The 27,052-nt window shown below is 41.1% G+C and overlaps 1 protein-coding gene across 1 annotated transcript in view; it reads left to right on the top strand.

Annotated features, from left to right (window-relative positions):
* The window catches only part of ITGB1 (integrin subunit beta 1), a 36,245-nt gene extending 9,199 nt beyond the window's left edge, over window positions 1–27,046 (top strand). The window contains exons 2-16 of the mRNA XM_060280884.1: window positions 2,529–2,598; window positions 3,515–3,600; window positions 12,740–12,962; window positions 14,296–14,466; window positions 15,239–15,477; window positions 16,419–16,574; window positions 17,209–17,304; window positions 17,998–18,087; window positions 19,651–19,791; window positions 19,886–20,088; window positions 21,762–22,000; window positions 23,410–23,632; window positions 24,657–24,889; window positions 25,219–25,385; window positions 26,067–27,046. Of these exons, the coding sequence (XP_060136867.1) occupies window positions 2,529–2,598; window positions 3,515–3,600; window positions 12,740–12,962; window positions 14,296–14,466; window positions 15,239–15,477; window positions 16,419–16,574; window positions 17,209–17,304; window positions 17,998–18,087; window positions 19,651–19,791; window positions 19,886–20,088; window positions 21,762–22,000; window positions 23,410–23,632; window positions 24,657–24,889; window positions 25,219–25,385; window positions 26,067–26,141 (2,412 nt within the window). The 3' untranslated portion in view covers window positions 26,142–27,046. The remainder of the gene's footprint in view (window positions 1–2,528; window positions 2,599–3,514; window positions 3,601–12,739; window positions 12,963–14,295; window positions 14,467–15,238; window positions 15,478–16,418; window positions 16,575–17,208; window positions 17,305–17,997; window positions 18,088–19,650; window positions 19,792–19,885; window positions 20,089–21,761; window positions 22,001–23,409; window positions 23,633–24,656; window positions 24,890–25,218; window positions 25,386–26,066) is intronic.
* Window positions 27,047–27,052: the final 6 nt, after the last annotated feature.

Here is a 27,052-nt window from a genome sequence, read left to right as displayed (position 1 = left end):
TCTATCACTGAGCATCTGTTGACTTTCTTGGGTGGGAGCATTTAAAAGTCTGAATTCTAAAGGAAATGGTGAACTTCCTTTCACTGAAGAGAGGCAGACATTGGGTTATGCATGTACTAGGCAGAAATTTCCTTTTCGCCTCACCTTGAATATGTAGTGAACATGCTGCTTTTAGGAGAGCAATGCCACATGGCAAAAAAGTCAAAATGTAACAGCTGTCCTGGTTGGTGCTGGTGATTGGAGAAAACTCCCAAGAATAGCCTGTCATTATACGGCTTAAATTGTACGATTCTTTTCTGTCTCTTGACTGATCTTCCTATTACAAGAATAATGAGATAAGTGTTTCCAGGTTTAATATGGATGAACAAAGAAGCTTAAGGTTTTTTTTCTCAGTAAGATTGTAGTCATCATAGGGTGCTGCCACTTAATGATAGTTGGGATTCTTTAAAAGCAAGTCAGGCCTTTATGAAGGCTAAGGTATGATGTGGTAATACTGCTCTGTAATACATACAGGCTGTGGTAAGCTGTGTAAGAACTATTTATATTCTAAACAAAATTGATTTTGTGTAGCTAAATATGGGCTTTTAAGTCACACCCAGCTGAATAATCTCTTCTTGAAGGAGTTGTGGGTGGGAAGCATCTATGGTGCTGAGTTTGCTCAAAGAATGAGGCAATAACTTTGCTTCCACCAGAAACTGCAATAAAAATGTCTGGTGAATTGTTGTACAGGTAACAATGGTTCTGCACAGGGGTTACGCTCTTGATCCCTGCACCTGTTGGCGGAGCATGCATAAGCCTGCTCACCCTGCTACGCCCTGCCCCCTTTCCTGGCCACTTCCTGGTTGCAGTAATGCGCAATACGCAGTCACACGCATATTGGACGAGCATAAAACAGTCATTGCCTGTAGTACTGTGATTTCTGGTTGCGGGGGGAGTGGGAGTGAGATTTTTGGATAATTGTAAGGTAAGGGTTTTCATCTGCTAAATAACTAAAACTGCATTTGCTAATTAGATGTCTTTATTTATAGGAAATAGTTTCCCGTCATTTGAGGCAGATCCCTATTAGGGATCTGCCTCAACTACAATACTGGTTTGAAATGCATTATGGTGCTTTGGAAAACAGGCCACCTCAGTCCAAAGTGCTTTGCAGTCTGCTAAAACTATATATTCCCACCAGATCATAGAATTGTAGAGTTGGAAGGTATACTGAGGGTCATCTAGTCCAAGCCCTTGCAATGCAGGAATTTCAACTAAAGCTTAAAACTGCTTAAAAACCTCCAAGGAAGGAGAGCCCATCACCTTCCAAGGGAGATAGTTCCACTGTCATACATCTTTTACTGTCAGAAAGTTCTTCCTAATGTTTAGTTGAGAGCTCCTTTCTAGTAACTCAAAGCTGTTGATTTGAATCCTCCCCCCCCCCCCCCAGCAGGAGAAAACAAGCTTTCTCTATTTTCCATGTGACAACCCTTTCAATATTTGAAGATGGCTATCATATCTCTTCTCAGTCTCTTCTTTTCCACGCTAAACATACCTCAACCATTCCTCATAAGACTTGGTTTCCAGACCCTGTCTTCTGTGGAAGTTTGGTGTCACCTGCAAATTTGTTGAGCATCCCCTCAATTCCGTCATCTAAAGATGAACAACAACAAGCCCAGGAGGGAATCTTGCGGCACCCCACTCATCCCTTTTCCCCCAGGATGATGAGGAACCTTTAGTTCCAGGATGATGAGGAACTCTGTGGGTTCAGTCAGTCAACCAGCTGCAAATCCACCTAACAATTACCAGCTGTTTTTACCACAATACTATGGTGGTGGACTATGTCAAAAGCCTTACTGCAATCAAGATACACTATGTCTCCACTATGTCGTGGTCCCCTGATCAGAAATCAGAAATGCATGGAATTAAGATGTTAATAAAAGCAAACCTAGTTGGGACAAAATGAGATTCGTTTTCTCATGCAAGAACCTTCAATATTGACCCATAACAAATTCTTTATAAAAAAAAAATCACACCCACATTTTCCCTGTGCTTCATGTACTTGTGATAAAATAGGTATCATTTAGTTAGTTTCTACAACTGTACTGTATTTAAATTTATAGTTGGAATCACAGCAGTGATATGGGGATGTTGCGAATTCTTTTCTAGTTTTTTTCTAAGTATATTGAATACCTTTCCACAATTAAACTATACAGTACTACAAACTTGAATAAAGCTCAAAGTAGTGATTCATATGCAAACATGCAAATGCAATTAAAGAAAAAATACTGTTACATGAGATCTGTGCATTTGTCTCTGTTTTTCTATGCTGTGTTTTTCTATTTCTGAACTGTAGAGCTTCACTTTGCTTCCAGAAGTACAGAATATAGTATTCATTCTGCTTTTACTGCAACATTTTAAACAGTGATTATATAAGTATAACCTTTTTACAATGCAGTTGACAGTGCTGTGTATATACTTTTGACATAAGTGCTTGTAACAAAGGGAGAGAAATAGTTAACTAGTTCAATTATTTATATTTTATTTTACAGGCTAATTTCAAGTTTCTCATCTGGATTGGATTATTAAGCTGCTTTGTGGTCTGCGGATTTGCCCAACAAGGTAAATGGAAATATGTACAGGTTTAGAAAGCATAGACTGTTTTTCTATTCTACAGTGCAGGTGACCTATTAATTCCAGAGCTATCCAGTGTAGGCTTGCTATGCTTGTTTTGAATTGATTCAAGGACAAATGCTGCATGTTTCACTTTCATACAACATTAATCCATATTGGTTTAACCTCTTTGCTTATGTCTCTGAAACTGTTGGCAAAGAGGACATATGAACAGGAGGTAGGAGGAGGAAATGTTTGCCCTGGAGAAGAGATTGAGCTGTATCTTCAGAACCACACTCTTATTTCTCTAGTGTAGCCATCTGAAGGATGCTGAACTGCATCTACAGCTTGAAATTGTACTCTTGTCCCACGTCAGGTCATTTGAAATGTTATGCACCTCTTATTCTTCCAAGTAAGAAAAACCAAACAGCCTTTCCGTACATGCAGTGAAATAGATGCAGGTGTAATTTCTCTTGCAGAATGTCTCTATGTTCTGCCGTTTCATTCTTTATGTTTGGAATCCACCTGCATCTATTTTACTGTTTGTACATACAATGGAAAATCTAGATTTGCGTCACCTTTTCATAATGTGTGTGCAGTGCAATGAATGCATGTGCAAGTTGTCATGCATGACTGTTGTGGTTTGCATGGTTTTTCTTATGTGGAGGATTGTCCCATGGTATTTGAAGCAGTCCTAATTAATGAGTTATGATTGGCACAGAAGAAATGTGCATTGGGCTCTGAGCAATTGTGGAAATGATTGTTAAGCAACACTTGCAATCATATGTTAATTACAGATATAATGATTAGTTTGAACCTCAGTTTATGGCTAGTAAGACATTTACTTATACAGTACATTAAATTAGGTATGTGTTGTCATTTCTTAAAAAAAAACAAAAACACCAACCTTTGCATTTTCTTATAGGTGGGAGCAATTGTATAAAAGCCAATGCTAAATCGTGTGCTGATTGTATACAAGCTGGACCAAATTGTGGATGGTGCAAAAATGCAGTACGTATTTTTTAAAAATATATTTCATTTGCAATATTTTGTTTCCTACCGTGTTTCCCCCTTTTTAATACGTAGTCAGAAAGTAAGCCATGGCAGCATATTTTAGCTTTAGTGAAATACAAGACACCCCCCGAAAATAAGGCATACCTCCATGCCGTGTAGAACGAGACCGCCGAGCGCCCCAGCCAGCCAGCGGGACCCAGCCAGCCAGAGGGGCCTGGAACCGGCTGCTGCTGCAGCAGCGAGCGCATGGAGCGCCCGAGCCAGCAGCCTGGCCTCTCTTTTTTTGCCTGCCCGAGGCGACCTGCCACCCCGCCACTGGAACCGGCAGCTACAGAGCGGAGCGCTCCGCAACGCCGAGCGCTTGGAACGCCCTGCAGTGCCGGGCGGAGCGCAGCGGCCTGGCCTCTTTATTTTTATTTTTTTTGCCTGCCGCCCCGCCACCCGTAGCTGCAGAGCAGAGCGCTCCGCAGCGCCGAGCGCTCGGAACGCCCTTCAGCGGCCTGACCGCTTTTTTTTTCTTTTTTGCCTGCCACCCCGCCACTGGAACCGGCAGCTGCAGAGAGAAGCGCTCCGCAGCGCCGAGCACTCGGAGCGCCCTGCAGCGCTGGGCGGAGCACAGCGGCCTGGCCTTTTTTTTTCTTTTTTGCCCGCCACCAGAACAGGCAGCTGCGGAGCGGAGCGCTCCGCTGCTCCGGGCGGAGCGCAGCGGCCTGGCCTCTTTATTTTTATTTTTTTTGCCTGCCGCCCCGCCACCCGCAGCTGCAGAGCAGAGCGCTCCGCAGCACCGAGTGCTCGGAATGCCCCGCAGCGGCCTGGCCTCTTTTTTTCTTTCTTTTTTGCCTGCCGTCCCGCCACCGGAGCAGGCAGCTGCAGAGAGGAGCGCCCAGCAGCGCCGGGCGGAGCGCTGAGCCAGCGGCCTGCTGCCTTGGTGCCTGGAACCGGCTGCTGCTGCAGCGCCGCATAGAGCGCCCAGCAGCACCCCGAGGCAGCTGCCTGGCCCCTCCGAGGAGGCCTTAAGGTACAAGACATCCCCTGAAAATAAGACACCGTGTGTTTTTTTGAGTAAAAAAAAATAAGACGGTGTCTTAAAAAAGGGGAAACACGGTATTTCATTTTTTTTCTGTAGCTGTTCTTATACATTCAATAACTTTTTATGATACACTCCTTTGCATTGATAAATAAGCTGCAAATGAAAGCTACAGGTTTCTTTGGTCAATGTTAGACTCTACAAAGTGCAGAGCAGATGTGAACAATAAGTCTGCTGTGGTTAAAATTTTGGTGGCAGAGATGTGGAGGTTGTCATGTATGTTTAAGATTGGCTTTGTGAATAACAATTCCTAGCTTGGGGGTTAAGTTGTTGTTGTTGTTATTGTTGTTGTTGTTGTCGTCGTCACCACTGTTATTCTGGAACTGGTAGGAAACAGTGCTGGCAGCAGCATCAAGACCAGCAAGGTGCAAAGTGAAAGACTGCTTTCTCCAGGAGAGTGGCAGGGCCATTTACTCACCTGGGCTGGGCTGGGAGGTGCTGAAAATTTCTCTTTGCTCCAGCCCACCAGTGGGCCAACAAATGACCCTGTGTTTCCCCTGCTTCAAAGAATCACCTGTTAACCTGGGCTAGAATACACAATAGGAAGTAGCAAGAGCAAGACATTCTCTTAGTGCATTTGAGTTTGCCTGTTTGTATCTGGGTGAAACACCTTTGTCGTATTTTCCAACTCCTCTGCATGTGCCAAAGGATTTGGAGATGGAATGGATCTGTTTGTTTCACACAGCAGAATAAAAAGACCCTGGTGCAATTTGAGGGTAAAGAGATTCCTCACTTGGTGCTTAGTCCACAAATTCAATTTGCAGGGAAGGGATTCCACCTCACCAGTGACCAGAAGGAAAGAAAGTGCAGCTTAGTTGTACACAAGCAGGCAGATTTGCAAGGAAAGATTCCTTGCCATTTCTCTTTTAATACTCCATTGAGAATAGAAATAAGTGTGTCCCTTATGCATCAGTTGAAATATATTGACTTATTTACAAGTTATCTATCATATAGCATGCTGTGACTGTTCTCCATTTCTCCCCGTCCCAGCTCTTCTACTTTCCAACTGTAATGATCAGATTGGCACTACAGGCTGTATCCATATATAGCTTAGTTCACACTGCTGTTTTTCCATGTCCCCTTCCCTACACAAGGATAGGGGTGTTTGTCATGTGGACATAAGTAGTTGACTTGTATGCATGAAATAGTCTGAGGTCTCTTGAATGCCAGGTGAAGGGGGTAGGGAGGCGAATTCTCTGAAATGATCCTCGTTGCCCTGATTAGCTAGAAGCAATTGCTATCTGCAGTTGGGACCAGGGGAATGGGTAAATTCTTCTCTCTGTTACTAATTTTTTTTATTTTAAGAATGCAGCCTCCTTAGGTTTTGTCCTCTTCCCTTTGCCAATGGCAAGGACTCTGCCCCCTCCCAAGTTCTCCCTCATAGTTATTTAAAATCATTCCACTCTGGAGTCTCTCTGTCTGGATTTAATTATATTCTCCTGGTGATATTAGAAGGGCAGTAACTTTAGCTGCAGACAAAGCAGGTGGACAGGGAAACAGAATTTTCTGTGCGTTTTAAATCTAGTTTGACTTCTGGAATGTCCTGAGTCTTAAGTTCTGATACAATCCGTAGGCCTAGTTTCACAGAGGTGTTTAAACCTCTGTATGGAATGTACTATTTCAGACTGCAGATCGGGACTTGCATGCTTGAATACTTCTCCAAAACAACAGCAGCAAAAATAACAAAAATCCATGCACAGAGATAACTGAAAATGCCTATCTTTTACAGGCCTTTTGATTCATGAGATACCCAGAAGACATAATCTACATAACTTGTTTTTTTAAAAAATTATGATTAATAGTTTTGTTTTTGTTTGCCATAACCCATCCTAAAGTCTACAAAGAGTGGGATATAAAAAAATTTAATGATAAAAGCAAAATGTTGAAGAGAAGGCTAGGCTAGAGCCCTGCTTTTGACAGTTACAGTTTCCTCTGAACCGTAGAATATTTGTGTTTCTACCCCCCAAAATAAAATATCTGTATTCTGCTTTGCCACTTTGCCCTGGCCTTTGACACCCGAGGTGTTTATTTCAGGACCCACTGTACTACTGTGAGCATAATTTGTTTTAAACTGTTGAATAGTAAATTGCTGCAACCTGGCTTGGAACCTTATAGTGAAGAAGTCAAATAAATTAGGGCCATTCCGTGAAAAATGAGCCTGATTAGAAAAAAATTATTTTTAAAATATACTTATTTTACTTATAGTTTCATTAACTAAACATATTAAAGTTCAATATTCCAAAGGAAAAAAGAATTTGAAATTATTTTTTTTCATGAGAAATCTGAGCTTGAAGTTTCAGTATCATTTTTCTGATTGTGTAGCTTAATTTTGTTCATTTAGGTTGGCATTATTTTTTAAAGATAAACAAAAATTGTGGTTGTCATTGTTGGTATATTATTAAAGTGAAGAACTTTGTCTACACATTGGACTTGAAAATTTTTAAATAGGTAAGTTATTTCTATTTTATTTTTATTATTGAATGGGATGCTGTTTCAGTGTCCCACCCGTGACAGCAAAAGGTACAAAAGTTTATTTTGTGATAAAACTAATTTATAGGTTATGTTTGTTTTATTGTGGGAGTATGTATTAGAGTATAACACACCTATCAATAATAAAAATGCAGTTAATTAATGTAAACACCATGAAATTTTAATAATTCTTTTTCTGTCCCACCCGTGACAGTTTTCAACTTGTTTTACTGTTGTAGCTTGAGTTAGTGATTTCAGCAAATGATTTCAGCTCTCTGCAGACAGGAGACAGATTCCTCATGTAACAATTCTTTATTCTGGCAAACAAGACTGAGGGACTGAGGAGAGGGGAACTAGCTAGAAAGGGATACATTTTGGAGGGAACAATCTCAAGCAATCACAAAGCTGCCTTTTGGTGGAAACCAATAAGACTAAGGCGCCAAATGCAGCTGCTTGAATGAATCAATAGTAGCTGTTCCTTCTGGAACATAAAGGCAGTTACCGTTACTTTACCCTAGTACGAATACATACAGTAATACAGATAATATAACCTTTGAATCAATACACAAAATGGGAAAGACTACATCTGCAGAACGTATGAGAAAGCTGCGTGAAAAACTAAAACAAGATAAAAACGAATGTGAAAGCTTCAAAGAAAAGGAGAGGGTCAGAGATAAGAAGAGGCGAGAAAAGTTGGTAAAGAATTTGTCTGCAAAATCACTTATGGAATACAGACGGAAAGAAACTGAGCGCAAAAGAAAGTACAGACAAAAGATAAAAGAAAAAAATCTAGGCCAATTGGCGACACTACTATTCCAGAGATTGGGTCATTTAAATGCCCACAATCTCTTGGAAAGGCTGTTACCAAAGTTAAAAGAGTGTTGCCATTAAGTCCACGGAAAAGAATAAAGAATAGCCATGTTACGAAAGCTTGTGTATGAGAGTTCACCTCAAGCGCCAAAACCACTACAGTGGTACCTCGGGTTACGAACGCGATCCGTTCCGGGTCGCAGTTCGTAACCCGAAAAGTTCGTAACCCGAAAAGGGCCCAAACCGCCTTTTGCGCATGCGCGCGCGGCAAAATACTTCCCGGTTTGCGAAGTTCACAACCCGAGGTACGACTGTATATGATAAAAGCCCTAAACAGAACACCAAAAGTTCTATTATTTCACAAGATAATATCTCAAAGGTCCATGAGTTTTATAATTCAGATGATATTAGCAGGCAGGCACCAGGATTTAAGGATGTCAAATCTATTAAAGATCCGACAAGTGGAAAAAGAATCAAAATCCAAAAGCAGCATATGAATATGACAGTCCAAGAGGCCTATGCCTTATTTAAGATTGCATAGCTGCCAAGTTATCCCTTTTTTTAAGGGATTTTCCCTTATGCTGAATAGGCTTCCTCGCGAGAAAAGGGAAAACTTGGCAGCTATGAGATTGATAATCCAACAGTTGAAATCAGCAATCAAAATCAAGAAAATATTTTTTTAATAGATTTTAATTTTAGTACAGTGGAACCTCGGTTTACGAACACAATTGGTTCCAGAAGTCTGTTCTTAAACCGAAGTGTTCGTAAACCGAAGTGAACTTTCCCATTGAAAGTAATGGGAAGTTGATTAATCCGTTCTAGACGAGGAAAAACACCCCCTAGAACGGATTAACCGCTTTGCTCCGATGCTGCAGCCGCGAAAGCGGTCCCGGCCTCCGCAAAGGCATCGGAGCAAAGCCCCAGCCTCCGGAAGGCATCGGAGCCGGGACTTCGCTCTGATGCCTTTGCGGAGGCCGGGGACCGCTTTCGCGGCTCCCCGGCCTCCGCAAAGGCATCGGAGCGAAGTCCCGGCTCCGATGCTTTCCGGAGGCCGGGGAGCGTTTCCGCGACTGGGCTGTGCAGCCGCGAAAGCAGTCCCCGGAACGCTCCCCGGCCTCCGGAAGGCATCGGAGCCGGGACTTCGCTCCGATGCCTTTGCGGAGGCCGGGGAGCCGCGAAAGCGGTCCCCGGCCTCCGCAAAGGCATCGGAGCGAAGTCCCGGCTCCGATGCCTTTGCGGAGGCCGGGGAGCACTTTCGTGACTGCAGCCCAGTCACGGAAACGCTCCCCGGCCTCCGCAAACGCATCGGAGCGAAGCCCAGCCTCCCCGAAGGTATCCGACGCTCCGATGCCTTTGGGGAGGTTTGGCCTTTGCTCCGATGTCTTCGGGGAGGCCGGGCCTTCGCTGCGGGCCTCCAGGAGGCATCGGAGCGAAGGCCCGGCCTCCCCGAAGGCATCGGACGCTCAGTAGACCTCCGGCACCTCGGTTTACTAACTTCCGGGTTAGGATAGTTCGTAAACCGAAAGTTCGTAAACCGAGGTGTTCGTAAACCGAGGTACCACTGTAAATACAACATTATACTTTGTAGGCTATGGTAGATAGTAAGTATAGTAATAGCAAAAGGTTTTTTGTAATTATTCTATTTTTAACAACCTTAATTGTATGTTAAATCAAGTGTATGCCAGACGCGTCCCACCCGTGACATTTCATTGTCCCACCCGTGACAGCATTTTTTCCTTAATTTTGTATCATTAAATTTCTTAACCTGAATTTCTGATTGCATAGTTGTAACCAATAAACATTGATTTAAACAAATATGCTGAGTTTATAATTGATTCACCTCCCAACTCACAGAGTTTTTCCATAAATCAAACTTATCTCAAGCCCCATGTCCTTTTTTTGTCCCACCCGTGACAATACTTTAACATTTAATAAAATTGTCAAAAATATCCATAAAAATAATAAAAAATTAGTAAAATGTTCAGTATCTTATTAAGAACATAGTTCAAATTTTGGTTGTTAATTTTTATGTATATTTACATTCTTACACATGTGTGAATACCAAAAAACATGGTCCAAGTGTCCCACCCGTGACAATGGAATGGCCCATTACAGTAGTATGCTATGTTGTATGTTAAAGCCAGAAAAGGCAAAACTTAACTTGATCCCTTTTTGTTTTTCCACTGCTTGTTAATTCTAATTGTTCCTTTCTAGTGCCACTGCTAGTTTGCACAATTTGTACAGTACTTGGTTTGCTGTTTCGTTCACTGGTATTTTCCCACTGAACTTAAGGGGATAAATACAATGTATGAACTGGGCTGCCTAACAGATATAGCACAGAGCAGTTCTTTTTTTATAATATTTTTATTAAGGTTTTTCAAAATACAACAAAGAAAAATAGCACAAAAACAGAAAAACAGAAAAAACATAACAATAATAACACTACAAAAAAGAAAAACATGAAATCAGATTGATTGTTCCTTAATCCTTCACATTGTCTATAGGGACCCCCTCGGGTTTCCCTCCCTTTGGTCCTTTAATAAATTTATAATTAGCAAGTTCTATATCATTTTAATCACTTCATACATCTTATTTATTAATTATCATCTCACATATTATAAATTTCCACAGTTCGTTAACAACTTAATTTCTATTCTAATATATTACTTTGGCATATTTTTTGAGATATAGTTTAAAATCTTTCCATTCTTCTGGAAGAAGAATGGAAGAAAGAAAAAGCAAAGAGCAGTTCTTATCCTCCTGGTCATCCTTTTACAGAAATTGCTTCCAGCCACATCCATGTGTGTGAAAGTGATAAAACACAAATTGCTTTTATGCTGTAGCATATAATAATGGTTCTTCATTGGATTTTACATGCAAAGTGTCAGGTATTGGCTGTTTGGTCGTGTGGTCATGTAAACCAGCAGACAGCAATGACTCACTGTTCCGTTCTGGGTCTCGGATGGGCTGCTTTGAGTATACTTCCTCAGGAACCTGTCTGGCATCTTCCTCTGGGGCTCTTATATATTTAAAATAGGGGGAACGAGCCATAGCTAAGTGGCAGAGTCTTACGCTTTGCATGGAGAGGGTCCCAGGCCCAGCCCTTGGCATCTCTAGTTTAAAATGGTCAAGCAGTAGCTGATGTGAAACACCTCTTCCTCAGACCCCAGAGAAATGCTGTCAGCCCAAGCAGAGAACTCTGGGGTAGATGGACAATGATTCTGACTTTTGGGGGGGGTGGCATTCAGCTTCCTATAATACTGTAGTGACCAAAATTGTGGAAACCTTTTGGAGAAAGTGTATTTTCAATGGGTTTTTTTTAAAAAGTAATACCATAAAATTATAAATCAATGAAAAGACAATTTTGGCCACTACTGTATGTTCTTATCAAGATGCTACACATGTGTATTATAATTGTTTCCAAGAGGAAAGAATCTAACTTTGGCATCTTCCACACTTAAAGGTACACATACATAATTTTGTTTGTTCATCTTTCATCCTTCTAACCATGCTCAAGACAGCTTACAGCATGAAAAAAATACATAACATCATAACAAAAGGATTCATAAACAATGAATAAATCATTAAAAAAACACAACCAAACAGAACAGTTTCCACAATATCTCAAATAAAGATACAATAAATCAACAGCAACAACTCCTTGCTCCTCCACCCCAACCCAAGATTCTGTTGAGCAGCCTCAGCTTTTGTAGCTCTCAGGCCAAGTGAAAAAAGGCTTGCAAGGCAGGGGGCAGGTCCTCCAGGACTGAGAGCTAAGATGGGGTAGCTCTACATCAAACAAATGGATTACTCCCTCACTCCCTTCAGAAGTGATCTCACTAAAATTATGTATAAAACCTTGTTTTGGTCTGTTCCTCACAGTTGCAGGTACACTGACAGTGACAATGTGGAGACCCCCCCCCCCTCCAGATTTGCTGTTGGATATTCCTTTTCATGCCTGGACTAAACACTTATTTTTGTCCCACAACCGGGCTGTTTTTCTGGCTGTGTTGTCTCTCAAGTTCAGTTCCTGCCATGTCTCCTCTGCCTCTCTGGCACTTGGTTCCTGGCAAGAGCCCAGCTGGTTTTGGCTTTACTGCTTCATCACACACCCCACTGCTGGAAGCAAGAGCCAATTCTTTCAAATGCCAGGACTTCTTCCTCTCTTTCATTCTCCTCCTCTCCCGTTCTTCTTGTAGCTTGTGGTTGCAACCGTGACCCACACCCACACCGGTGTCATGACTCTTGTTCTGAGTCTGTGCCCTTACAGTCTACCCTGCCCATCCTGCAGCTGTCTCCTGTTTTTGCTAGCTCTGCCAGGCCCCTTGCATCTCGACCCTTCCCCCAGGGCTTCCTTGCAGGGACAGGTGATAGCTTTGAAACCTACCAAGCCCACTTACAGCTTCTTTCTTGAAAACTACTGTCAAGTTAGTTTACTCTGAACTGCTCATCACTATAACATTGCTGAATTCCATTCCATTTTATGCTGCTTTCAATCATCTTTGGAATAATATTACCGTTTAGTTCAAAAATTAACAATTAGACTTTGCTGTACCCTGCTGTGTGTATCTTCGCTTTTCTGAAAACATACCTTTACTGAAGGTGATCCCCTCCTGCAACTAATATAGCAATACAAAGTGAAATTCAGATTTGGTTTTTAAAATGTCAATGGTGTTTTGAATTGTATGTGGAATGAACCACGGTGGTAGTATAGTTGGAGATGAACCTACTGTGAACAATTTTGAGCCTGATTTTGTTTATGTTTGCTAGACCTTCTTACAAGAAGGAGAATCTACTTCAGCACAATGTGATGATTTGGAAGTTTTAAAAACTAAGGGCTGCCCTCCAGATGAAATAGAAAATCCCAGAGGCTCACAAGATATGCTGAAAAACAAGGAAGTAACCAATCGTGTCAAAGGGACTGCTGAGAATCTTAAACCGGAAGATATTACTCAGATTCAACCACAGCAAGTACACTTAAAGCTGCGAATAGGTAAGGATGTCAGATTAACAGTGATGTCTTATTCCTTATGTTCTCACCATTATTCAAAAAATTGACTAGAACTGTCCAAACATTAAGATAGATAGATAGATCTAGCTTCAACTGAGGTGGGAACGTTGTACCTTGATCAAGCCATTGAACCTTGATTTTCTAGTACGGTAGTTTCCCCACCTTAAGTATATTGAGCAGCATTGGTCAGAACGGCAACTCAAATGCCTTTTGACAGATATTTGCACATGAACATTCAACTTACCCTATTCAAGAAATGCATCTGAAGCTTTTAAATGACCAGTCTTCATGAAACATGGTGTGGGATAATTTCCAGAATACTGGGGCTTTCTAAACAATTTTGGTATATGGGTAAATGGTTTAAGATTCATTTGGGATCAAAAATGCTTTTCTTCACCCTGAAAGTGCTCAGAGGAAACACAGAATGTGCCCCAGGCATTGAAAACCGTGATACATATTTCAGAGCACCTAGTGAGCAGGAGCAGGAAATGTAGCAAAATATGTGTTTAGCATTGGAAACAGCAAATGGATTATCCAATTGGAAGTATCCTCCTAAGTAGATTTGGGCCCCATATGCACTGTACGTTGAATTCATGATCATACCACTTGAAGCAGTCATGGTTCTCCCAAAGAATCCTTATTAGGAGATCCCAATGTCCCTCGCAGAGCTGTACTTTAACAATGAAGCATTCTTTGAAAGGAACTCTGGGAAATGTAGCTCCATGATTCTTTGAGGTACTGTTCAAATTGGTGTGTTACTGCTTTAAATGTGCAGTACAGATTGATTATTGATTTTGTCCTAGGTGTTGGAGTAGAAAAAGGTTTTTTCTGTCAGCACAGATTATGGAATCATTCCGGTATCTGCATGGACACTCTTTTGGCTTTCGATATTATGTTCTATAAAGCCCTCAACTGCTTGGGCCACAGGGGCATCAAGTTTTCTAAGACCAGTAAAAATAGCCTTCCAAGCCATAAATGTGAAACATTTCTCAAGGGCCATCTTCTGGGGGCCACGTGCCAGTGGTGTGTAGGGCCAAAGGAAAATGTGAGTGGAGCAACAGGTGTGACTTAGTACAGTGGGCTATTTTCCACCTATGCCAAAGAGGTTTTAAAATAAGTTCACACCTCACACACAGATCTCTGTCCTCCATCCAGGCAAGGAAGAGGTGGCATCACAGCTCAAGTATATATTCTAGCAAGACAGAGGCACTAAGCGTACGGTGGAAGTGTCAGTGCACTTAGATGTTTAGCATACTTACTGTCTGGTGTCATGGAATTTTTGCTTTAAAACTTTTATTTCTTTTTCTGGGATTAGGGGAACCACAGACATTTTCATTAAAATTTAAGAGAGCTGAAGATTATCCCATTGATCTTTATTACCTTATGGATCTCTCCTACTCTATGAAAGATGACTTGGAGAATGTGAAAAGCCTTGGAACTTCTCTCATGAGTAAAATGAAGAATATAACTTCAGATTTTCGAATTGGTAATAACTTTGTTTAAGATCGTTATAAATTAGGGCTTGCTTTTCTTTACAAACAAACAAAAGTTCTGTTTATCATGTCAAAATGTAAAGCAATATACATGTATAATATGCATGTGCTCAGAAATATAAACATGATTTAGTAAGTTTGTACTAGGAGAAGAAAATGCATACTTTTATAACATAGATTCTGTATTAGAATACTGCTGGATAAATACAGATTTGGATAGAGCAAACCTGAGAGCCTTGATGCTGTTATATCAGTAAGCTAGTGGAGAGCAAGGATTATAATAGGTTGCATCAGATTTAAGGCAAACTCACAGTAGACCAGTTGGGATCAGTAGACTTAAGTTAATCAAGTTTATTGTCAATGCTTTTATTCTGAAGATAACTTCAGTCATGTACAAACTTAACACGTAGTATTCAAAGCTAGTCCTCAGAATATCGCACTCCTTCCAGGCAAGATATCCTGCTGCTTTGGGATAAACACATGCACAAAAGAAACCCACATGACAGCCAAGTAACCTCTCTGGGTTTCTAAACATGCCTGCTGTGTAGAAGACATTCAGTAGAACCCTTACTAAGGGTGAGTTCTGACCCTTCAGAACCACTTCCTCCTGGACACTTCATCACCTGGTAGACCAAGCTTCCCATTGTTTCCTGATGAAAAAGAATGTCTTTTGCGGAACTTGGTGGCTTCTCCATAGGGCTTTCTATTGCTCTCAGAATCACAGAACTAATAGAGTTCCATTGTATCTCTCTCTCTCTCTTTCAGGTTTTGGCTCTTTTGTTGAAAAAACTGTAATGCCTTATATTAGTACTACACCAGCCAAACTCAAGAACCCATGCACCGTTGACCTTAACTGTACAAGCCCTTTTAGCTACAGGAATGTACTCAACTTTACCAGCGATGGAAAACTGTTCAACCAGCTTGTAGGTGATCAACAGATTTCTGGCAATCTGGATTCTCCTGAAGGTGGATTTGATGCAATAATGCAGGTTGCTGTTTGTGGTGTAAGTGTATTTTCATTTCTTTTGGATATTACTATAAATGCAATTGACTTGTAGACCCTTGGCTGTTATTCAGATATAATGGATCAAAAGTCTTGGACACAAATGTTGAAAAGGTACAATGATAAGCAGTTAAAAGCCAGTGGGGATCCTTAAAAAGCATTCAACCACATGTGTACTCGTAAGGGTTTGTTTGTTGCAGCTGTTGCACAGGAAACAAAAGGCGTAGTCACTGTGTACTGTCCCTCTCCCTCCCTCTCTCCCCCCCTCCTCTCCCCAACAACAACAACAACAAAATGTTTCAGTCACCAGTCTATGACTTTCAGATCCTCTCTTATACTGCTTCTGGTCTTGCTCCTATAAAGTCTAGCTGCTGATTTTCAGTTCTTGTAGCTGTTAGCCAGCAGTGTATGTCCCCCACCCCACCTCGCCCCATACACTTTGCTAGTAAAGATATAGTGTAAAAAAAAAAACTGGACCAGAACTCTGATCTGGATGCCCAAGTACCATGATGACTGGTGCCAGCAATTTTCAGAGGGAATTGGGAAGGCGACTTCAGTGTACAAGTGGAATCCTCCCCCTCTCTTGCTTTAAAGCTTTCTGAGTCAGTCTCCAGTTGCAAAGGTTGCATGGTCATTTCTGCATGCCTCTTGACCTCATTGAATTAAGCTGGAGCAACTATATCCTAGTGCCAACACATCACAGCTGTCACTTCCAGGTGTGCTCAGGTGGCTTCTTCCCACATTACGTTTTTATGTCATGCACATGTTCTTGAAGCTACTATCAAAACTGTACAGTAGTGATGGGAGGAGAGCTTATATCTTTCCATTTCCTAAAAATCCATGGGGGTACTGGTCACTCATTTTTCAGTTTTCTCTGCTACAATATTCTTTTACAATGATCTATGCTTTTATTTATATATATATATTAAATTTCTTCTCAAGTCAAAACTTGGATGGAGAAATGTCACTCGGTTATTGGTATTTTCTACGGATGCTGGATTTCATTTTGCTGGAGATGGGAAACTTGGAGGAATTGTCTTGCCGAATGACGGACGATGCCATTTAGATGACAATATGTACACAATGAGCCATTATTATGTAAGTATGCTTAATTTTGAGTTTACATGTATGATATTGTGTATGTGTGCCTCTCTCTCTCACACACACACACACACAAACATGCAAATATACACACGTGTAGAAATGGGAGGCAATCCCAGTATACTCCCCCCCCCCGGCATGTAGAAGAATGCTTTGAGAAGAACACCCATTAAAAGTTTAGCTTATAATTTAAACTTTTAAAATAGCAAGGTCTGTAAGCTTTCATGGACCAGTGCTAGCAGAGCTTGTATGTAAAAACATGTAGAGATTTTTAATTTTGATATAGTAGCCTTCACATTTTTCTTCATGGAGAAAGAATGTCAAGTTTGGTTTGCCTATTTTAAAACCAAGTTATCCTACTTTGCAAAAGCTCCTTTTTTGAATCCAGAGAGGAGGAGAACATTTATCTAACTGGAAAAATACAAGAAAAAAGCATAAGTAATGCTTTGATAAGAATGAAGAATCTAAGAATTAGAGGATTCTGTTAATGGGAGTTGATGGATTGCTTTTTTTAAAAACTCTTTTTGACTCTTATGTTTGCTCTTGCTTATGTTTGTATAGAAAATTGTATATAAGAATATTATTGTGTGTGAAATTCAAGTATATATAAAATGTAAACTTCATTCTTCAGGATTATCCATCCATTGCACACCTTGTTCAGAAGCTAAGTGACAATAATATTCAGATAATATTCGCTGTTACACAAGAATTTCAACCAGTTTACAAGGTAAGAGCAAGCGACAAAAGCTTCTGTAGAGTCCCTTCCCTCACCAGCTGAGACTCCCCAGCCTGAAAATGCCCCCACCCACATGACCAATGGTGCCGTCTAGGCAATAATGGTATTTACCCCCACCCACCCTAGGTGGGAATGTAGAGAGAGCTGATGAGTTGCAGTTTCCCCACCCCTGTTCTATGCATGTGTTAGAAATTGAATTCTATATAACTATGGTTTTCTATATGGGACAAGGGTGGCGCTGTGGTCTAAATCACTGAGCCTTGGGCTTGCCGATCAGAAGGTCGGCAGTTAGAATCCCCACGATGTGGTGAACTCCCATTGCTCTGTCCCAGTTCCTGCCAACCTAGCAGTTCGACAGCACGTCAAAGTGCAAGTAGATAAATAGGTACCGCTCCGGCGAGAAGGTAAACGGTGTTTCCATGCACTGCTCTGGTTCGCCAGAAAGCGTCTTATTCATGCTGGCCACATGACCCGGAAAAACTGTCTGCGGACAAACGCCGGCTCCCTCGGCCGGTAAAGCGAGATGAGCGCCACAACCCCAGAGTTGTTCGCGACTGGACTTAACGGCCAGGGGTCCTTTACCTTTTTTATGGTTTTCTATAAATGGCATTTTTTTGTATAGAATTAATCTATGTGCTGCTAATGATTTTAACTGAATGTTTTTCTCTCTCTTCTCATGTAAAGGAGCTCAAGAATTTGATTCCAAAATCTGCAGTGGGAACACTCTCCTCAAACTCCAGCAACGTGATTCAACTGATAATTGATGCCTACAATGTGAGTTTACCAGTTTTCATTATCGCCACATATACACCCAAAGACAACATGTTTTGTATACAATAAAGCATGTATTTTGTTGAAGACCCCAGTGGGGATCCGGACCTGGCCATATATACATATATATATACACACGTCAAGTTTGACAGGTGGACAGGGCCACCCCCTTGTCAATCACCTGATGTTGCAATGGCAATCTTCGCTTGCATGGTTTGAAATCAAATGTATAAGCAAAAAATATGTGCAATATTTCTCTATTGCTATCAGTCATGTCAGCACTGAAGAAACCCTTTGTTGCAGTGCTTCTCCAGCACTGATGATCAGCTGATTTGGTGGCGGCTTCAAAGCACCTTTTACCAAGCCCTGCCTTTACTTGCCCCACACTTGTCACATACAACATCAGGTGTAGTAGGGCAGGTAGCCATGGCTTGGACTCTTGTGCCAAATGGGGATTCCTGGCTGGAATCCCCATCCCTCAATAAAGCAGATGAGGTTCTGGGTTGTATATGTAGTATAAAAAGAGTTGGTAGCTTCTCATACTAACCACCCAGAGACCTTGTTCACAGGGCAAGACAGGTCTGAGCAGATTACACTGGTCCTGGCTTGACTGCACTGACTGTCAGTTAGTTTCCAGACCCAATTCAAAGTGCTGATTTTAACCTATAAAGCCTTAAACAGCTCAAGACTGCAGTCCTTTTCAGTATGTTTGTGTGTGGTTTTTCGGGGGAGGGGTTGGGAAAGGAAAAATAGCAGTGCTGATCTTATCAGCGATACCATTTTATCACTCTCTTTTATCCGTTTTGTAAGCCACAATGACGTTGGCTGCACAAAACCCACAAGAAAACGGTAGCACTAGTTCAATACCTGCTGTGTCAAGATACAGAGAAAACTAATAACAGTGATACCTTGGTTCTCAAACTTAATCCGTTCTGGAAGTCTGTTCCAAAACCAAGGCGCACTTTCCCATAGAAAGTAATGCAAAATGGATTAATCCATTCCAGACTTTTAAAAACAACCCCTAAAACAGCAATTTATGAGACTATTGATCCATAAAATGAAAGCAATAAACAATGTCACACAATCAATCAATCAATCAATCAGTAGCTGAACTGGTTTCCACACAGTCACAAAAAACAAGAGCCGCAAAAAGAAAAACGCAAAATAAATAGCAAAAACAGGCAGAACTCAGCATAACACTCAAAACAAAAGTGTAGCACTAAAATAGGAAGCATAACACTCAAAACAGAGCATGTTCAGCTTCCGGAAAAAGTTCGCAAACGGGAGCACTTCCAGGTTTGCAGTGTCTAGGTTCCAAGTTGTTTGAGTACCAAGGTGTTTGAGAACCAGGGTACTACTGTAGTCCCTTCAGAAATGCACATTTTAAAAGGACTAGATAGAATCTGTTGAACTTGTATCTCTTGCAAGAGAGTATTTTCCAAGTGCTTTTAAGGAACTGTTGGGACATCTGGGGGACCACAGGGCAGAAGAACCTATGGCTTTCCAGATGAAGTTGGGCTGGCATGTTCCATTATCCTTCACTAAACTACTTGACTTTTGTGTTAGTCATTGTCTTCAGAAGTCATTCTGGAAAACAACAAACTACCAAAAGAAGTCACAATTGAATATAAATCTTTCTGCAAGAATGGAGTGAATGGTACAGGAGATGAAGGAAGAAAATGCTCCAACATTTCAATTGGAGATGAGGTAACTTTCTGCATTCTGGAATCGGTGTGCTATTGCTTCACCCCCTCTAATCAGTTTCAACAAATTACCTATGTACTCTTTACTTTGCTTACAGGTTAGCTTTGAGATTAAAGTAACAGCCAACCAGTGTCCAGAAAAAGGGCAGGGTGAAACCATTAAAATCAAGCCACTAGGTTTCACTGAAGAGGTAGAAATTAATCTGGAGTTCATCTGTGAATGTGAATGTCATAAGGACGGAATTCCAGACAGCCCTGCGTGCTTCTATGGAAATGGAACATTTGAGTGTGGTGCCTGCAGGTAGATAAATATTAATGTGTTTTTTTTCTCCCTCAGATAAATCTGCTAGGAAATAAAATATCCCTTGACTGTAAATGGCCAAAAAAATATCCCAGACTAGACACAAATTTAGTTGGAAGGCCTTTTCCTGATTCTTCTTGGGTGGAAGGGAATGTGCTGTCCACCAGCTCAGGATAACCTCCATGTATTCCTCACATGCTTCAGGGTTGAGTCTCGACACTGAAAATAGATGCTTTGGAGAACTCATGAGAGTCCCTATTCTCTGCCACTCCCCCTTTCCTCCTACTTTAAATGGCCCTTCACTCATTTTTTACATTCATCATTCTCTCCACCACCTCCCTCTCTTTCTCCAATCCCCAGCTTTTCCCCAATTCCTACCATGTATCTCATTTTCCTTCTCATTTTCCTGTCTCCTGCTCTTTCTACACTGTGTCTTCACCCACTTCCCCTTGCTTGGCAGGTCAATTTAATCATCATTTCATTTTTCTCTCACTACCCCCTGCTACTTCATTGTTTGCTTAGCTTGGACCATTTCCCGTCCTTGTTTCTTTCTTAACCTCTTTCCTTCCTGTGCCAAATAACCCTTACACAAAGAGAAGTTGTGTGTCCTTTCTCCTCATATAGGAAAACGTATGAATAAAGGGAAGGGAACCCAAGTCAGCACCTCAAGCAAGCATGAAATTTGTATTTTAATGCTGGGCCTTCAGGTACCTTCAGTCATCCCATACTGGCCCTTGTTGCTTTCCTTTCCCCCTGGAACACTGGCTGTTTATTCCTACCAGGAACTTTAAATTCCTATGTATTTCCAAAAGAAATTTTGACCACACAGTTTTGTTTTGTTTTGTTTTGTTTTTTAAGTGAATTTTCCTGCCTTTGGGCCCTCAAAAACATTCAAAGAGAGAGAGGCACAGAAAACAGACTGGTAGAACTGAAGTAGAGATTTGAGGGTGGCAGGGAGGCTACAACACACCCACACACCCCGAAGATGATCATGTCAGGGAGAAGAGGAGCATGGCCCACACCCATGAGGCAGAGAAGAAATGGTTGCAAGGAGCTTCCTTTCTCCTCCCTGCAAGAAAGGACTGTGCTACAATGCTCACTTCCTCCTCTGCTCCCAATTCTTTTTCCTCTTGTATCCTGTATTGTGAGCCTGCTGGGCATGGACTACCTTTCCTTAGAAAGTAGTGTTTTGAAAATGCTAGGTACTTTATGGGTGTTATTTTTATCTGTAAGCTGCCTTGAGTCCTGTTGGGGAATACTGTTATTATTATGTAAGTGGTGAATATTAATACTGTTGCAGGCTGATTGGACCCGTTCTTTAGTGCAATTGTAGCAGACCATTCTTCAAGACCTTTCTAGCATAGAAAAATAAATATCTGGTGTGTCAAGCAGGCATGTGCCTCATTTCACCTTTGGAATAAATTAGCATTTATATTATTTTTACAGCAATGAAATTAGTAGAAGAGTCATTCAGCAGCTTCCCCAAACTGCTGCTCTTGAGTTTTGGAACATCTGCCTCTAGGATGAATCATGCTCTCGTGAAAGAGACTGTTTCCTGTATCTACGAACCAATATCTCATCCCACCCCCTTCTCAATATGTATATAAGGGAAAAGAAAGCTTTGCATTGATTTTCGTTAACAGTTTAGTCATGAGAACCATTTTCCCTTCTAGGTGTAAACCAGGACGTATTGGAAAGCTCTGTGAATGCAGCATGGATGAAGTAAACAGTGAAGATATGTCAGGCACCTGTAGACCGGCAAACAGTTCAGAAATATGTAGCAACAATGGAGAATGTATTTGTGGACAGTGTGTGTGCAGGAAGAGAGAGAATGCAAATGAGATCTACTCTGGGCGGTTTTGCGAATGTGATAACTTCAACTGTGATCGATCTGATGGCTTGATTTGTGGAGGTAATGAACTGACCCTTTGAAACTGTGTGGATTCGGAAGTTCCTCTAGAGGAAGGGGAACGCTTGGATGCAGTCCTGTACCTATTTCTAAACGTGATAGCCTAACATTTGGGAGATCTTCTTGGCTTGCGATACTCTGCTGTGCAATACAGTACACAGTAATACTATTAGTAAAAGGAGAGAATCATACACTGTAGCCCTTATTGTATGCCTTCACAAGACTTTAATTTATAAATTTACAAGAGACATCAAGTAAAAGGCAGGGGTCATGTGGCCTAGAGTTCAACCACCAGATCTGGTCCTATCTTATCCAGGACAAGTTGTTCAGCTGCAGCTCCTCTGTCTACAGTGTGTACTTCCTTTGGCCTTTTTTGTTGTTGGTTTCTCTGTTATTTCCTACTCCTTTTTCTGGATCATTCCCTTTTGCCTTAAAAAAACCCTTTTATTTTCCACTTTTGCTTTTCCTCTTATTTTCTGACTCATGGAGCCAACTGGGAAACGAGTAATCACCAAGCCTACAACTAAGTAAAGACCCTATACAGCTGCTCTGGCCGCCACAGGGACTTCCAGTGCCCACAGTGCCTCCAGTTCTTGTGATCTGGAGGCACTGCATGCCGGCCATTGCTGTGATGGGAGCCATTCAATGGGAGTGCAACTTGAGAGGTTACAGAGAGAGCCAAACTGTCCACTTTGGACAGTACAGGTTAGGAAGATAATATGGGAAGGAACCTGCCAAACACCATTAATCCCTTACCTTTGTGCCAACTTTTGACACCATTTTGAAAGGAGAAAATTCTGATTTTGAGCTCCAGGTGACAGTGCAGTCTAAAATCAGCACTCTCAGCAAACTACCAGTGGACATAGCAGAGTGAGTGGTTAGATAATAGCATGCAAGATGAACCTCAATTTTTTTCAGCAACAATGATTTCTGCCCTTGCTTTCTAAAGGCACATTGTTCCTAGGTTTGCTGACCTCTGAGGCAGACCAAGGTCTTATGCTCTACTACAGTCAGGTGGTCAAGTCATGTATGGCCACAACATGCAATACCCAACTTTTACCATACCTCATCCTATGAAAGCACGCTTATAGCAGTTCTCCACCAACCTCAGAAATTTGTAGGGCTACAATGTGGACCTCACATCCTGCAGACAGGACACCATTGTCTCTATAGAGTTGGCCTTTGGAGATTAGTGCTACAGCATGTCCTCTCTCCTTGGAACTGTGGAAGAGACTTGCAGTACTGGATCTTATGGTTGAAATAGAAGTCACATGATCTATTCCTTTACCTGGGCGGTAGGAAGATACAATCAACTTTGAATGCTTCTGTCAAATTAAATCAGATTATGGCAATTGTTGATGTTCAATTTCATGTGCTTTATAGAAACTAAAGTACCTATCTTTTTATTGCAGGACATGGTGAATGTAAATGTCGTGAGTGTGAATGCGCAGAAAATTATACAGGCTCTGCTTGTGATTGTCACATGGATAGCACCCCATGTGTAGCTGGAAATGGGCAAATCTGTAATGGCAGAGGAATCTGCAAGTGTGGAGTCTGTAACTGCACAGATCCCAAATTTACAGGACCAACATGTGAATTGTGCCCGACCTGCCCTGGAGTTTGTGCAGAGCACAAGTAAGGCTTTGGGATTTTTAAATAATAAAATAACTTCCCGCTGTGATATTTGCAAATTGCTCCAGGGAGCTGTTTCTTGTGGCACATGTTTTTGCTTTGCTTTCTCTCCCCACCCCCTACCCCCCACCCCCACCCCCAAAAAATTCTTAAGCTGGAGCAAAAATGATTTTATTATATTGGTTTTCTTGTTGTAAACTGCCTTGGGGTTTTTTTTTATTGGGTAAACTGAAGTGTGTAACTTTTCAGTTTAAAAAATAAATGGTACCTGCACTTGCAGATGCCATTTAAAGCCAACTAGTATATCTTAAATCTGTGCAAAAACTGCACTTGAGTGCACCCAGTTATTTCACAGCACTGTAGTTCAGTTGCTGAATACCTATAATACCTATTACTAGAATGTAGAAGCAACTCATTTTAAATAATGCGAAATTTCTTCCTTTCTTTTTTAATATGCTCCTTTCAGGGTGCAATCTTCCAAGTTGGCTTGGAAATAACATGAAAATATATTAATAAAATCACAACAGCATTAAAATATAATAGTTCATCAGGATCCTTTCTATACAGTACTTGGTGGCAGAAGACCCAGGATGTGGGGGAGGTTACAGTCCAGTTGGAGCAGGCACTGATATTTTCTTGTTCGCCTGCCTCTCCTGGAATAATTTCAGTAGGCTGCTTGATGGGAGATGGTTCTGTGGGGAATGTCCAGCCAGAGCAGGCTCAGGGATGATCCGTGTCCATCTCCCTCTCTCTTGGACTCCTTTATTCCACTGAGTGCAGTGTGATCTGGGTCCTGTTAAGCAGGCTTCTGGATGCTCTCTTAATGGGTCAAAGAAGCTATATCGAAAAGAAAAAGGAAGATGCAGCCAATGCAGTGGTAGGGGAAATGTGTTTGCAGTTCCATTTCAGCTGTGTTTGAAAATTAAAGAGGACTGGAACTCAACCTGTTTAACTTTTGTGTTCTTCTTGCATGCTAAACTGCCACACTATTTTTTTACTGATGTATCTTGTATCTGACTTGCATTAGGGACTGTGTGCAGTGCAAAGCTTTTAACAGAGGAGGAAAGAAGGACACCTGTGAAGAAGAGTGTTCACATTTTACTTTGGTACCAGTAGACCATAGAGAGAAGTTGCCACAGCCTGGACAATATAAAGCACAGTCTCATTGCAAAGAGAAGGATATTGATGACTGCTGGTTCTATTTCACCTACTCAGTTGATTCAAACAACAATGCCATTGTCCACGTGGTTAAGACTCCAGGTATGTTTTGTTTCTCACGTGGATATTGTTGGCTTTCAGCAGAGAAATAAAGTGGAAAAGGTGGAGAAAAGGTAAAGTAAAACAAAGTAAAAATAAGAAAGTGCTTAACAATATATTATCATACATTTATTTATTTTATTACTCTCAAGATATAAAGTATTGAGCTTTAAGTTTCTAGAAAAATTAATTTAAAAACTGTTCTCTCTACAAAAATTAAACTCTTAAGGCAGAAGAAATTCAGAATGTGATTTGGCCAGACATATATTTCCTGTTTCCACATTGTTGATTTACATCATGCTTGATTGTGCTTTGATTGCTTTGCTCCCTAGAATGCCCGACAGGTCCCGATATCATTCCCATCGTTGCTGGTGTGGTTGCTGGAATTGTTCTTATTGGTCTTGCTTTATTGCTGATTTGGAAGCTACTTATGATCATTCATGACAGGAGAGAATTTGCAAAATTTGAGAAGGAAAAGATGAATGCAAAGTGGGATACGGTGAGTGATAGCTATACACACCACCTGGAGAATACAGCAAATATTCTTTTGTACACTTCTGACATTTTAGACATCCATCCCTCTAGGACAGTGGTTCCCAGTTAGTGGTCCATGTAATCCACAGCACAATTCACATAACAAAAATTACCATAGAGAAATCAAAATTTTCAAAAATTATGGGGTCCATGGCTTGGCTTTTGCAAAACAGGAGGTCTGCAGTACTTAGCTAATTGGGAACCGCTGCTCTAGAATAAAGCCCAGACAGCCTGGTTTAGTGTTTCTCTGGATCTTCTACCTAAACTTTGCAATAAAAACTAGTGGTCTTTGGACTGGATAACTTTGACAGATACTCAGGTGTATCATTTCCTGGCTGGTTTTGAGGTTTTCATTGTGCCACTCAGGATTTTTAGATAGAGACCAAGCATTTGAACTAACAATGGTTGCATTAAGTTACTCTTGATATTCACAAGTATTCCCTGGGTCTTAGCTACAATGTAATTGAGCTATACAGTTTCTGTTAAGAGTCAATACATTGTGTATATATAGCTGGTACAGAAAACAGCACAATACTACCAGTATATATTACTGAAATGTCATATTTGAAAGAATTGTTGAAAACCTTATTTGAAAACTGGTAAATGGAAATTCTGCATTCCACATTGACCATTTTTCTACCTTCAGCAAGAAAATCCTATATACAAGAGTCCTATTAATAATTTCAAGAATCCAAACTATGGACGTAAAGCTGGTCTCTAAGTTTCCGTTCGTATTTTCCTTTCTATTTCTTTCTCTGTGCATGTCACTTTCTTCAAAGTCCGCTGTATGTGCCATTAACTAATCATTCTTACCAATCTTGCCAGCTGCTTTTTTATGAATTATGCAGTGGAGCTTAAATGAGGGGAAATAATGACCAAACTATAGTTAGGGTTGCGCTTTAGGGCCCTGTCCCCTTCTTAGTAAGATCTGAACAACTTGATTCAGCACATGTGCACTTCCAGCTCCAGGATGTTGGTGGCTCTTGGGCAAGGTACACTTAAAGGGGCCGCACTGAAAAAAGTGGGGCAGGTAAATAGAATTCTCTTGCACTGCCTGCAGGCCTCTGTTCCCCCTGAAAACTGAGAATAGTAATACTATTGGGGGCTTGGGATAGGCCAAATGACCAAGATTAGTGTCTTCTGGAGCTGGCCAAATTGACATATTTGCATATTATAGTCAAATACAGGAAGTATTAGGACTTAATTAACATCAACAGAAGTGTTAAGCACCCTGCTTAATGCATTTTCATTAAAATCCATGGATTGTACTCAGCTAAATTCTACTCAAGAGTATACCCATTGAAATTAATGGCCCCGACTAACTTGGGCCCACTCTGAGTAAAAGTTCATTGAATGCAACTCCTTAAGACTAAATTTGCCTAGTGTTTGCTGGATTTTTAAGTTAAATATCACAGGTAACTGGTGTTGAGTGATCCTGCTGTTGGCTTTGACTTATGCAATATCTTCCTTTTCCTTTCCCCCTACTTTTTCTATTGCTAATCTTTCAGCCATCCTTCAGCTTAGTGAAGGAAGGCCAATTTTTACATAAAGTGAATTTTGCCTAAAAAGCCATGAAAGAGAAGTTAGCGGCTTCCAAGTATATGCAAAGGGGAACCCATACTGTAGAGTACC

Source organism: Zootoca vivipara, chromosome 12 (assembly GCF_963506605.1).
Source record: "Zootoca vivipara chromosome 12, rZooViv1.1, whole genome shotgun sequence".
NCBI lineage: Eukaryota > Metazoa > Chordata > Lepidosauria > Squamata > Lacertidae > Zootoca > Zootoca vivipara.
Note: the sequence above shows the minus strand (reverse complement) of the source record. Positions and strands in the feature narration are given on the sequence as shown.